The sequence below is a fragment of the Magallana gigas genome, chromosome 3 (genome assembly GCF_963853765.1).
Source record: "Magallana gigas chromosome 3, xbMagGiga1.1, whole genome shotgun sequence".
In the NCBI taxonomy this organism is placed as follows: domain Eukaryota; kingdom Metazoa; phylum Mollusca; class Bivalvia; order Ostreida; family Ostreidae; genus Magallana; species Magallana gigas.
This window is the reverse complement of record NC_088855.1, coordinates 16901885-16916346: the sequence shown is the minus strand read 5'-3', so window position 1 is coordinate 16916346 and position 14462 is coordinate 16901885. Positions and strand designations below refer to the sequence as shown.

Below are 14462 nucleotides of genomic sequence, written 5' to 3'. Positions count from 1 at the left end.
CCAAATTTTAAAGGAAAGATTCATGGACTTTTTATTTACCAAATGAATTTTTATTGCTTAATCAAGGCGTATCTTAAATTTTAGGTAGATCTGATGGTTAATTTGTTTACCAGCCAACGTCCTTAAAAAGTAGTCTTGAAGTTTTCAATGACGCCCAGTAGTTCAAATTCGTCCACTTTCACGGACTTTAAACGATACAATAAGAACCGGGTTTCTTTTCTGTATATACATCATTTACGAGTGTATTGATGATGATGTCCAAAGTACAGAGAAGTTCAAAATAAAATGTAATTGCATATTATATAATTATTAAAAGAGCAAACCAAAAATCTCTGTATAAACAGTAAACAAAATGAATTTATAAAACAGTAAACAAAATGAATTTTCCTTTGCTAAATAATTTATAGCTAAATGAATTATATCAACAAATTTAAGGTAGATCGGATGGTCACGGGGGATGTGCGGCCATCTTGTACATTTGAGAATAAAAATGTAAACATTTCTTGACTTGGTAAGGTTTGTTTTTGCACAAAACTTGCAAAAACTGTTGTCTACAGATGAAAAAACAATAAACATAAGGTTCTACATCTTGTATTGTATGCAAATTATGCATACAAGAACAGAACATTGCTTTTTAAATGACTAAGAACAGCTGTAGAACTGCGCAGCTGCAGACTAATTTTGAAGATTGAAAATTCTAAAAAAGAAACAAAGGGGTTAATTGGTGTGTATGGTGGCATATCTCTGCCCCTGGTGTGCAAGTTATTTTTCTATTAATTATGTCGACATGCAAAATAAATATATTGACATGCAAGATAGTTATGTCAACATGCAACATAACTATGTTGACATGCAAGAAAACTGCAAAAAATCTCAAATATCGCCAACACGTGACATCCAAGATGCTAGATATGGTACCTATTGATGTCAACATGCAGCTTATTTATGTAAATATGCAACTTCTTTATGTCGACATGCAACTTATTTATGTCGACATGCAACTTAGTTATGTTAACATGCAAGATTTATATGTTGACATGCAACATATTTATGTCGACATGCAACTTATAAGTGGCATGTCAACATATTTAATTATCTCGCATGTAAACATAACTAAGTTGCATGTCAACATATTCATCTCGCATGTCAACATAAGTAACTTGCATGTTGACATAAATAAGTTGCATGTCGATATAAATAAGTTGCATGTTGACATAAATAAGTTGCATGTCAGCATATTTATCTTGCATGTTAACATAAATAAGTTGAACGTCGACATATAAAGATACCATCTAGCATTTTGGATGTCACAGGTGGGCGATATTTGAGATTATTTTTAGATTTTGTATAATTCTTATCTGATTGCAATTTTCTTGCATGTCATCATAATTATGTTGCATGTTGACATAATTATCTTGCATGTCAACATATTTATCTTGCATGTCGACATATTTGATAGAAAAATAACTTGCACACAAGGGGCAGAGATATGCCACCATAGGTATGCTCTCTACATGTGTTGTTGAGAAATTTAAAGGTTAAATTTTACAGGTTTAATAAAAAGGCGGGTTTATGTAGGAATTTTGTCTCAAAATAGCTAACTAAAATAAGGAAGCTTTGACATTTTTTCTCAACAGACGGTTGTAGAGTGAACACTAATGGCCTCTTTTAATATTTTTTTTCAGATTTTTAAATCGTAAATTCAAGTCTGAAGCTGCGCAGTTCTGAGTGATTAAAAATGCAGTGTTATGCCCTTGTGTGTGTAATTTGCATACAAAACAACATGTTGAAGGTCATATTTATTGCTTTTGTATCTTTTGACAACAGTTTTAGTAAGTTTTGGACAGGAACAAGCCAGTTCAAGAAATGTTTACATTTTTCTTCTCAGATGTAAAAGATAGCCGCACATCCCCTTAAATTTGTTGACAAAAGAGCCTCCATTTTTTTTTGTGGTAATTTTCCCAGACAGTGGAATTATTTTTCAAAGAGAAATTCAAAACCGTTTTCTCTACCATTAATCATTAAAGGGCCGAAAAACAATACTCCATATTAAACAAATCATACATCTATATTCAATACATTTTATAACGACCTGCTGGTTGTCTTTCCTTCGCTAGTCAAACTACTATTACTTTAAATTCAGACAAATAATTATCCAAGACAGCATAACTACATGAATCTCCCTCCCTCCTAAAGTTATTATGAAATGATCAAAGTATTTTTTTAAAAGTTAATCTGAAGAACTGTTTATTCTACAAGTACCATGTCACTATACGAATGTCCTTCCTGACATTGTTTATTTTTCAAATAAAATCTGCAATATGACTACTAAAATTGCAGATTTTATTTGTAAAATAAAACATATCAGGAAGGACACTTAGTATTTGAAGTTTATTTGTGCCAGGACAGCCAAAAAAAAATATCATGAATTAACAAATATGTAAAGCCGTTGCATACACGTTTCCTTTTTACATACATATGTACATTATGTTTGTTATTTTTAAAGTTTAAAATCAAAAGATGTTTACGGTAAAGTTTATAAATCTTTCATGTTACATATTGCATATACATGCCCGTGTATAAATATCGTGATATTACAACCTGTGTTTATCTCTGAAAAAAATCTGCAGTTCTAAGACAGTTTGCGTTTTGCAATACAGAAGTGAATCGCATTCTAGAAAATCGTTCACAGTTTTAACGCAAAGGTATATTCAAAAGAAATTGCTTTCAATATCACAATTATTGTTATAAGTTTGATAGGCGTTTGAAAGAATAAAATCTCTACCAAAACACAAACATTTAAAAAGAAAAGTGTGTATCCAACTCATACTACTTTACCATTTTTGATCGTCAATTGTTAGTTTGTAAAAGTCATCGATAACACTTGTAATCCACGTTTCGCGGCTTGGCAAACACTTTTGTTATTGATTAAAGTTTATATATGATTTTCCAATTGAAAGAAATCGGAGCAATTTGTGATTTCATTCTGGATATTTACTATTTTTAAAATTTTATATCCGTTCTTACTCTTGTTTAAGAACAATAAAGCTCTTGATTGGACATCGTCAACGTCATCGCAGCAAAACGTTATTATGATTTTTGCAAAAGAGACAACAGTCACTTGCAACTGACTTTTGAGATAAAAACTACTGCATAGTATAATAATAACAGTTATAACGATACTATTCGGCAAAAGTCTCTCAGAAACAAGTGCTTGTGACAAAGACTCGATTTTTGGGCCATTCCTGTAGTGGACATGGAGATTCCATAATTCAAATCCAATGTGCAATCTCGCTGCGTGAACTTTAGTGATAAATTTTATCTATAATATTCAGACAGTCAAGCACTACAAAAAGTCAGAATGGAATCGTATTGACGAGATAATTCCATGTCGCGTAGATTTAGATCAGTATTGCAACTGCGCCCACCACTCAACTTTGTGCGTTTGGTCTACAATGTATTTCTTCTACGTCTTATCACTACATTGATTTTGGCTCTTTTAACTTACAAGGGCGGCCAAAGGGGCAAAAATATCATACTGCAGAAGATCAACATTTACCTGTGAATGTAATTTCAATGAGCATGAAAATTAACAAAAGAGACTGCTTACAAAAACCCAATATGGTTAAAAATGTTCTTTTTTAAAGGTAATTTAAATTGTAAACACCCTGGGGTCAGAGTGGATGGGGGCTGGTCTTCTTGTGAAAATTGAGAATATTAGTAGCAAAACTGATGAAGAGACAAACTAGTTTTAATAATTTTCATACCATAGCCCCAGTTTTATGTGGACCAATAGGTTCTGACACGATTCGGTATGTTTTCCTTTGAAGTCTACCAAACAATAGTACAATATCTACGATACAGGACACACTTTTGTGGAAGTTTCGTACAGCAAAACTGTACTAAATGATTTCGTACATTATTTTGTGGCGATGATTGAAATACACATGTATGTCTCTAGCTTTCTTTAGCGCTTTCAATGTTTACTAAAATGCACAAATGATACTAGAACGATAAAGTATTTGAATGCATCATCACATAATTAGTAACACGTCGAACACATTCAGCGTTTTAGTTGCGAGTGTAAAACTTAAAGTGTTGAAGAACAATCCGATGGATTTTTAAATACTATCTAAGTTCACATGTAAATTATTGCGGTCATTATAAAGGACATAATACAAGTCATTTAGAATACACGTACTTAAGAGATACAGTACATGGTCGAGCTCCATCTATCGCTCTCGCCTTAAGCCCCCCCCCCCCCCCCCCCCCGCGTATCTTTCATACAGTCTCTAAATATTTTAATTTTAGGATCGGTCAATGTTATAAAGCGAAAAAGAAAATTATATAAGATAACATGATTTTGAGATAACAGGTCGCGCCTACACGGTCATGAAATATGTAAAGAGTAAGATGTGCGGTAAAGAAGATTAAATAGGAAATTAAAACTCTTCATCTTTACGTCTACTTTTTGAGCGGTAAATAAGATAAAATTGGAAAGTAAAACTCTTCATTTTTACATCTTGTTGTATTATTTGTCTCATATATTGAGTATGAACAAAATCATTGTTTATCAATATTCATCAGCGAATAGTTTATATTGGGTCAATTATTATACCTTGTATCTGGGACAGATATTTACTTACATGTACATGTATCTTTGTGATATATCTCCAATACATTTAACTGTATGTAACGTAGTAAGACATGCTACCTGTACTTTGAATAAATAATTCTTAGATAAATGCTATACGAGGTGGAGGCCTCTGTTATATTAAAACCGTTAAAAAAAATCCGTCTTCAGAAGAACAAGAATTTTAAAATTATATGATTATACATGTTTCCATGTACTGACAACACTTAACACAACAATACAATACAAAATGGGCCGGTTCTTGAAGCATGTACTGGCAGAGATCTACTGTAGAGAGGACATGTACTGATTGATAAACCTGTACCTTTGTGACCGTGTCGCTGGCCTTAAAGGAACAGACAACCCCATTAAACAATCCATGTATATGTAATGTTATTCACCGAGACAGAGCCATTTCTTACCTGATTCACGTCGATACAGGTTCAATTTTAAGGAGGCTGGGTGGTCAAAAAATTAAACATCAGATCTACCTTAAATGTTTCAAAATGATTTGAATAGCTATAAACTATTATTAAGGAATGAAAACAAAAATATTTGAACTCTACAATTTGAATACCTGGGTATATCTTTTATAGAGAATTCTTCTTCTTCAGGAAATTGATTTGATTTGAACAAGTTTTATTGTATGTCAAATAATATAAAGGATTCGGACACAAGTTTTGACAACTTACGAGGTCTCCACCATAATTTTCGTAAAATATAGTCTTACTGATTGTCACGACCACCTAGTCCGCTTAAGTCATTCCCAATGTAGTTCAACATCAATTTGGAGAAATCTCACCTTTAAACATGATTCAAACACGAAAACATTCCTTTTATGTGTATATGAAAATGAAAATAACAGTTTGAAATCCTTTAGATGAGAATATATTGAGGCTGAAGAATTTGGGTCAGAAATAGCAAGCACTATTGCCAGACAGTAGCAAGTGTCAGCGGCTTAAGAGAGCTGGATCATGTGGATGGTTGTTGCCACTTTCAGACTATGTTGAGCCTCCTGGAGAACCCTGTATACTAATGTAGAAATATATTCCAATTTTAAAGCTTATATATTTGGAACTTTTCTCTCTGTAACGATAATTTATTGCGTCAGAAATCGTATCAAAAATTTTAAGATTGACTATCGAGCCTCCTGTAGTTTGCAACTTTTGACGACTCCAGAGTCGATCTAGTCTATCGATTGTTATTAAAATTGACTAAATGAGATCTTGATCGATAAATCAGAAAAACTGTTCATTTTATGCATGGATATGTTATTGAACGATTTCCAACGCATTTCAATTGTGATAATGACAAATAACTTATTTATTTGAATTTATTATTGCTTGAAATCCCCACCCCCACCCGCACCCCTCCCTCCCCCCAAAAAAACAAACCACACACACACAGAACAACAACAAAAACACACAAAAAACAAAATCCATCATTCGAAACGAACATAAAGTCTTACTTATTGGTCGATGTAAGTTTGGCACTTCAGCACAAAATACAATAGTTAACTTTAACAAATTCTATCTGCATTTCTTACGTATGCCATGCGATCGACTTCGACTATAATTAAGTAACAATATCTTGAAAACTGACACAATAAAAAATTCTTTGAAAGAAAAGAGGGTTATTAATGCTACACATCTTGTTTTGTCTTTTTTTGTGTTATCAAATGCTTAGCTGGAGTATGAAATGAAACTAGCAGTGGTAATCGAACTTTGAAAATCAACGAGTCGGTGATCAGATATTTTATCAAGTGTTTTAAAATGTTAGATAGAAAACCCGTTTTGTACACTAAACGTAATTGCATGACAATTGCAAAACCTGTATATGTACATGTACTTCATGTAGTATTAATAAACACGAAAGAACGAATATATACAGTTGTATAACTTGATTCCGGCATACCAAGAGAATATTGGTTATACAATATGCATGTTTAATATGAATTTCTACAAAAAAGTCTGAAAGTTGAGGTTTTGTAAATGGTTCCAGAGAACATATACACAAAGTACCTTATAATACATTCGGTAACGTGAAGTTGCCGTTCAACTTTATTCTCACAATATCCCAAACCACTGAATTACGCAAGTTCCAAAAAATAGAAGCTTCGGGAGGCAAAGACATATGGCCCTTCCCCGTACACCCCCACTTCTATTTACATTGTTTTAGTTTGTTGTCCAATTGAGTATGGCGTAAATTTTGAAGAAGCGTATATTAAAAGTTCACAGATTGTATTCAAGACTCGGCATTTTGCTTGATTTCCACTGCAAGATAAGGACTACGCTAGGTGTAAGGTCACTACAGACCCAATCCTCCAGCGCAATGCGCCCCCTGTTGGTTAGGTCTATATAAAAGTTCTCTATCCAAGGACAGTTTATTCTTTCGTTTCGACTTGCCTTAAGGATGTACCGGTCTTTCGGCGTTCTTCTGGCACTTTTCGTAGTGCTTCATGCAGCGAATGGTAAATATGCAAGCACTTATTATTATTTACTAATTGACCTATATACTTTTACTTGTATGGTATCTATTCGTATATTGTTATGTAAACATAGCCTTTAAAAGTTTATGTATACAGTTTTAAAAATTTGATTTATTTTTCTTCCGAATTTGTAATTAAAATTGAAATTATATTGGGCCATAAGGTTAGCGAATTGTAGTTATGCAATCATTTATTTTTTTCACTAATTGACATGAATTTATGTTTGTATAAAATCCGTAGAATATTATGTAGACTTTCAACATTTTGGTGTACATTGATAGAAATATTAATGCAATTTTATTTCCAAAATTGTAATTGAAATAGAAATAATTCGGTCATATTTAATTTTTAACAACAACAGCCAACGAAATATTTTACAAATTATACTCAGTGGTAGAGTAACTCAATCAGTATCATTAGATTAAATGATGCCAATATAATGAGGAGGATATCTGATAATTATGCTACTATATAGTGTATCTATCAATCCGTGCCTTATGTGACATAACGTCTGGACACTTCTCAGACTTGGAGACATTTAATCAGCCTTGACCATCTCTGGTACACTATATCGTAGACACGCACAAACCTCGCTCACCTATAGTATGGCAATATTGTTTATAAAAACGATTTTTGTATAGCGATTCATGTTTGCCACTGATTTTCGTTTAATATTTTAATGTGGCTTGGACGGTATGCTGGCTATCAAAAAATCGTTTTACTAAACAATATTGTCAGTTCTTACTAGCCTTTTTAACTGTTTACGACGATAATACCCATATTGGCTGAGCTTAATCATAATGTTACAAATAATTCAAATATTATTTTTCCGTGAACATACTACAAAAAAATGGGGGAACAAATATCATAGAAATTTCTAAAAGAATTAAAATGAATGAATTGAGTTAAAGGAATAAATGTGCACTAAATGAATGATAGCGAGTTTCCATAAATACCATGTCACGTGTAGCGCTCACATTGAATCACTGATAATATAGTGACCCATGATCTCTTTTTACATAATAGATAACAAGTCACATGACACCAACTAAAAGAAGGAATGGTTCTAATGACATTTTTTATGAACTGAACTATTTGTCCTCTAATTGAATATGACCGACATTTCCTTACCATATTTAATTGTTTGTTTTAATTTTAATTTCAGTGCGGAAGCAGCTAGCTTCCCAACGTAAGTATGATTAAAATAAACATTAACCTGAGTATTTTTTTTTTTACAAATTCAATCAAGCAACAAAATATCAAAATTATGAATAAATGTTAAAAATATAAAGCGTCAAATAAATTGCTTTATTCTACATAAGAGGTGTGCTTCAGCTTACATTCACGCACATAATGGCGATGCTTTTGGTAGTGATCTAAAAATAAAGCATAGCTTTGGGTAAAAAAACAAATTAAAAACCTAGTAAAATCAAAAAAGAGCTTGGCTTTGACTACAGCAATTGACTTTATCAAAGCTTTGGAGAGAAAAAAGTGCTTATTTGTGGTGAATGGACTTACGTGGACACGAAGATGAAACTGTTGGTGGAATCCGTTTGGAAATGTTGCTTTCAAGTTTCAATCCGCTTTCATTGCTGAACAACAGCCGTTAGAATTCAGAGCTTAACTTTCGCTTTTTGGTGCTTTACCGACGTTCTTCGCATATGTACAAACTCACTAGCTTCTTTGGACTGGAATACATCTGAGACACTGACAGATATTGCCTTTGAAGCATGGCAAAATTTGCCTCATTTTGGCTGCAACGAATTTCATGCTTCTGCTGTCTTTGTTGGTCAAGGATTATGTCACCTCAGTACCAATGAAATATCTATATAAACTATTTAAACACACATTACAGAATGCATCCCTGAGGATGTAACGTTCCTGGTAGATTCATCATCATATGTAGGAGCCGATTACTTCAGAATGCAACTCGACTTCATCAAATCCACTATAAATAACTACTATATAGCACCCCAATGCACGCGAGTGAGCTTGGTTACCTTCAGTGATGGTGCTTACAACCAGTTCTACCTCAACCAGTATGCCAACAAGGCAGCGCTGTTCAATGCCATAGACAATATACAGTACACCCCGGCCCCGCATCGGTACTCCACCGAGGGCCTCAAGTACATGATGGCCAACAGCTTCATGTCCTTGCATGGTGGACGAAACAACGTGCCACACATCGGGATCATGGTTTCCAACGGGCTACCGGCCAATACAAATGCGTTTTTGCAAACGGCGCAACAGGTTAAAGCGAGTGGCATCAAATTGTACACAGTGGGAGTGGGGACAGGTGGACATTTGCAACAGTTCGCCACTGCTGCTAGCTCACCATACAGCCGCTATTCTCTAGTGGCCGATAGCTACTCGACCCTTAACGATCTTTCATATCCACTCGCATACCGAACAATGAGTGGTATGTAAATACCACATGAAAAAAATTACTGTTTTCGTATTATATTCCTCTCGGTTTTACTGTTTTATTACTTACAGATGCACAAAAAATGTTACTTGATTTAATTTACTAATTCGCAGAGGCTCCTTTGACGTCAGTTCAGAAACAAGCATGTGTTCCGAAGGCTGATATCGTGTTCCTTATTGATGGAAGTGGAAGTATTGGACCAACAAACTTCAACAAACTGAAAACCTTCCTGAAGGGTATCACCAGTCAGCTTGACGTGGGCGCTGACAAGATTCATGTTGGTGTCGAGCAGTTCAGCAACTACCCGTCTATTGAGTTCCCGCTCAATATGCACACAAACGAGGCTGACCTGAGTTCGGCAGTCGACAACATCAACTACATGAGCGGTGGCACCAACACTGGAAGCGCCATCGACTACATGTCGCAGCAGATGTTCTCCCAGACAAGCGGTGCTCGTCCCAGCGTTCCAAGGATAGCGGTGGTCATCACTGACGGCAAATCGTCCAGCTCCGCCGCCACCGCTACCGCCGCCGACCAGGCCCGTCAGAACCACATCTCCTTGATCGCTGTTGGCGTCGGAAACGGTGTCGACATCAATGAACTCCACAGCATCGCCGATGATCCAGACAGCTCCAACACGTTTACTGTGAACAGCTATGATCAGCTCAACACCCTTACTGCCCAGATCATTCAGAAAGCTTGCTCAGGTTAGATCCAAGCATTCATACTTCTTTTGATATTTTATGAAAGTCATAAATATTTGTTTGGTAAAAGAGTTAATATTATGACACTGTTGAACAGAAGTTTCAATTTGTTTGTAGTTAGAACAACAGCCCCTCCAGTTTCCAGTAACAACAATGCCGGTGCGTCTTTTAATGCTGTTATATGAGAGTTTTCTTCAAATTCAATGTAGGCAATTAAAGTTCTATGATGTAAAATTTACAACTAAAAAATCCTTTACCTTTCCAGGAGGCACCTTGCCACCCGATCCTTGCCAAGACTCTCTTGCTGACTGCAAACGATACGGAGAGAGCGTCTGTGTTGACTACGCTCCTTGGGCCCATGACAACTGTCAAAGATACTGCGGATTCTGTAATCGTAAGGCGTCAATCCATTTCAAACACACATTAATGTTAAGTATGGAAACGTCAAATACACATCATAGTTAAAAATAGTCTAGAAAAATGAATATATAAGACCATTATTGCAAAAAAGAGTTATGGAATCAATATACTGATAATTTCATGATATCGCTTGTGTAGCTCTGTACACCACTGCTCCTCCACCTTGCGTGGATCTCCTCTCCAATTGTCCTAACTACGGATCTGCCGTCTGCAACAACAACCTGTATCAAGGATGGGCCAAGGACAATTGTAGGAAATTCTGTGGCTTCTGCGGACCTAGTGTCAGTGCTGTAGGATTCTGTGAGTCTTCATTCCGACATTTACTTAATATTATTAAAGCCATCTTTGCTCAATGAACGCTGATCGTTACATCGGTTGTCGCTTGACATTGCAAAAAACAGTGCTAAAAATTGTCAGAGACGATAAATCTGATCGGAAGTTTTGGTTCTTAGATTAGCAAATACATGTGTTAATATTTCGGGGTTAATGCGTGTTCGTGTAATGTGTGTTCGTGTAATGCGTGTGCGTGTTCGAATAATATGAGGTAATCCAAAGACAACTTCTTCGTACGTCTTTACAGATGGACAATGTAGTTACAAAGGAAAATCTTACAACCCCGGAGAGAAATGGACTGATGGATGTGACTATGAGTGTATCTGTGAGGATGGAGCAAGCGGTCGCTACAAATGCTACAACAGGTGCATGATTATATTAAGCACTTTATTTTTGTCCAAGCAGAATACCTGATTGGAATGTTGATGGATGGATATAAATACAGATGCTCAAATTTTCAGCAAAATTCGATCTGCTATTTGTTTATATATCAGGTCGCAATTATGAGTATTTGATATTAAATATCTTAGATTACTTCTAAAAATGTATTGGAATGCACTGCGTTTGCTCGAGACAGTAGTTTCAATCAAAAAATTCTATGATGCCGTGAATGCAGGTTGAAAATTTCAATGAATAAATAGGAGCTTTAATGGTTGACGAAGTATTTGCCATTTATAAACCAAAGCTCCGTTTTTAAGGTGTCCTCTCTACTACAACTTGCCCGCTGAGTGTACGCTCGTCCGAGACCCACAGGAATGTTGTCAAAGACCTGTTTGCAACTTCAACCAGAATCTCCAGACATTCGAGCAGACTAGTCCTGCCCGAACTCCAACAGGCGTCGGTACGCCCCCTTCTCTCTCTCTCTCTCTCTCTCTCTCTCATACACACACACACACACATTGTGTTGTATATTGCATATATACCAAGTTAAAAGTTACGAAACAATGGTTGATTTTTGTAGGTGTATGTGTGTACAAAGGAAAACAATACTATGAGAGTCAGTCTTGGAAGGATGGCTGTAACTACCAATGCACTTGCGCCAACGGAAACACAGGACTGTACAAATGTCAATCTTTGTGAGTTACCACGAGTCTTCTAATGGTAGAAATAATCTTCGTGAACTGTCGGATCTTTTAGTTCCTTTCAGATTTAAAATTTCCACATTTTTTCTTTCACGTATTGGTTTAAATTGTAAATGGGGAAATGCGCACTCAGTATTATTTTTCATGATTTTAAACCCATATTTTTGATTTTCCAAATAAATGATCATGGATGAGACAAGACAATATACGTAAGATGTACAACCTGTACTTTTTTGTCAATAATCTAGATGCCCACAATACCAGTCTCTCCCTCCATATTGCCACATGGTCAAAAAGGCCGGAGAGTGCTGTGCTCAGCCAAGTTGCGAATTTAACACACAGAGCGGATCTTTTACAGGAACCGGATCCATCAGTGGAGGCGGAGTTGGTAGGTGTTCCGTTTCGTGATCACGTGATTCAGCTTAATATTTATGCGTTCTGATCACTAAAATTAATAAATAACAGCAGAAAGATTTTTTTTATGAATATTCCGGAACCAGTTGTCTAGTACATATACGTTCAAACTTCGTTTTTTACATTAACATTTGCGCGGGAAGTATGCTTGGTAATGATTTTGCATCAGACTGAGAGACATGAATAACATGTTATTCATGTCTCTGACTGTATATATGAATATATATTCAATTGCTCTGAATATAAAGGCAAAACACCAACCACACCACCACCCTGCGTTAACCAGCTATCTAACTGTGAGAGATATGGACAAGATGTCTGCTCAGGGTTCTCTAATTGGGCCTCCGTAAACTGCAGAAAGTACTGCAATTTGTGCAGTAAGTGAAAAATGCCTTTAACAATTAGGCTTTTAGTAATGCTTGTTTCATATTAGAAATACTATTAAATGTGCTATTTGTGATACTAGTTTTATTAGTGTTTCAAACTATGTGTACATTGAATATCTTTTTTTCTTTCTGTCGCAGATGTTCAACCAACACCTGCACCAACAGGTGAGTAAATTTATATGATATATATCCTTTTGACTTTGTTCCAAAAAGTTCAGTGAGGATGTGACATATTGGTTTGTTTGATACATATATATATCTTTCCATTTCAATGAAAATGTTGCAGTGTAATTATAAACTGTACCAGAAATCTAGTCATTACTTATATATAGGTCTACAACACTTATCACTCGAGTAGTACACAGTTCTTTGGAACGTCCCACCTTTCTGATATACTTTGTTATGTATTCAGAAGTGTATCAACAAAAATGTTTTCTGAACTGGTTAACTCTTTGTTTCAGACCGATGCATGTATCAGGGTCATGCCTACAGCCAGGGTCAAGGTTGGAAGGTCAGCTGTGACACAGAGTGTGTTTGTGAGAACGCTATTTATGGATACTACCGATGCACCAATACGTATGTCCATTTCCAATTATACAAACAAGTAAAATATATTTGCACTTGCTTAGAAATGTTTGGTTACTCTTTCCAAATATTGAAGCATTATGATCTAATCTTACATGTATATCTTTATTGGTAAGAAAAAGTTAAATTTGTCAAACTCCTTGACCTTAAGCACTAGTTGCAATGACATAGCCCTTCCCATTTTGTTTCTTAAAATTGCTGTGGGAAAAAATATTTAAAAAAATAAAATTATAAATACAAGAAACCTAGATAGAAAAAAATTTGCTATGTACTGGGGAAAACTGGTTCATGACGACTAATTTTTGCGACCAAGCCTTATGAACATTTGTGATGTTAAAACAAGTACCGTGAATGACAAGGAATGGTTCACAATGAGAAATATTCACAGCAACGAGACTTGATCTCAGGAATTTCACAAAAATTTCTCGCATGCAAATATAAGTTGGTTTACAGTACTCAACTTCAAATAATGGTTCTTTTATTGTATTTACTGGTATATGTGAAAATGCTGATATATGCTCATTTTTTCCTACATAGATGCCCCACATACAACAACTTACCAAAGGGATGTTATGAAGTAAAGAAAGCTGGCCAGTGTTGCCCAACAGTACAGTGTGAGAATGGAGTTCTACTCACATCCACGAACAACTTGGGGACTATTGGTAGCGGAGGCCTGATCAGTGTCCTTCACCCCCCTGTCCCCCAGGCTGTCCCCACCCTCCCCAGTGGAGGTCAACCTCTCCCAGGAACCGGAGGAACTGGCTTCATGGCTCCATCACTCAGTACGTCCAAGTTCATGAAGGGTTTAATGTTTTGAACTAGAATTACCGAAAACTATGTTAGTTTACATGCTAAAAAATTAACATGCTGAATGTTGGTTTATAGATATCATTTCTATTGTATTTGTAGAAATTTTTGGGGATTTTTTTAAAGACCTTTCCCTGCAATTGAAAAGTTTTTCTTTCTTTCAAAATTTGAATTACTGTCCTTAC

The 14462-nt window shown here is 35.5% G+C and overlaps 1 protein-coding gene across 2 annotated transcripts in view; it reads left to right on the top strand.

Annotated features, from left to right (window-relative positions):
• Positions 1 to 6990: 6990 nt before the first annotated feature.
• The window catches only part of LOC105329105 (uncharacterized), a 40179-nt gene continuing 32707 nt past the window's right edge, over positions 6991 to 14462 (top strand). The window contains exons 1-15 of one of the 2 annotated variants that reach the window (XM_034482959.2): positions 6991 to 7103; positions 8287 to 8310; positions 8977 to 9540; positions 9660 to 10253; positions 10368 to 10409; positions 10516 to 10644; positions 10809 to 10970; positions 11251 to 11368; positions 11702 to 11844; positions 11965 to 12079; positions 12334 to 12473; positions 12748 to 12876; positions 13024 to 13050; positions 13347 to 13461; positions 14008 to 14252. In XM_034482959.2, coding sequence (XP_034338850.2) covers positions 7046 to 7103; positions 8287 to 8310; positions 8977 to 9540; positions 9660 to 10253; positions 10368 to 10409; positions 10516 to 10644; positions 10809 to 10970; positions 11251 to 11368; positions 11702 to 11844; positions 11965 to 12079; positions 12334 to 12473; positions 12748 to 12876; positions 13024 to 13050; positions 13347 to 13461; positions 14008 to 14252 — 2605 coding nt within the window. In that variant the 5' untranslated portion in view covers positions 6991 to 7045. The remainder of the gene's footprint in view (positions 7104 to 8286; positions 8311 to 8976; positions 9541 to 9659; positions 10254 to 10367; positions 10410 to 10515; positions 10645 to 10808; positions 10971 to 11250; positions 11369 to 11701; positions 11845 to 11964; positions 12080 to 12333; positions 12474 to 12747; positions 12877 to 13023; positions 13051 to 13346; positions 13462 to 14007; positions 14253 to 14462) is intronic. The other variant, XM_066078697.1, reaches the window with a different exon arrangement.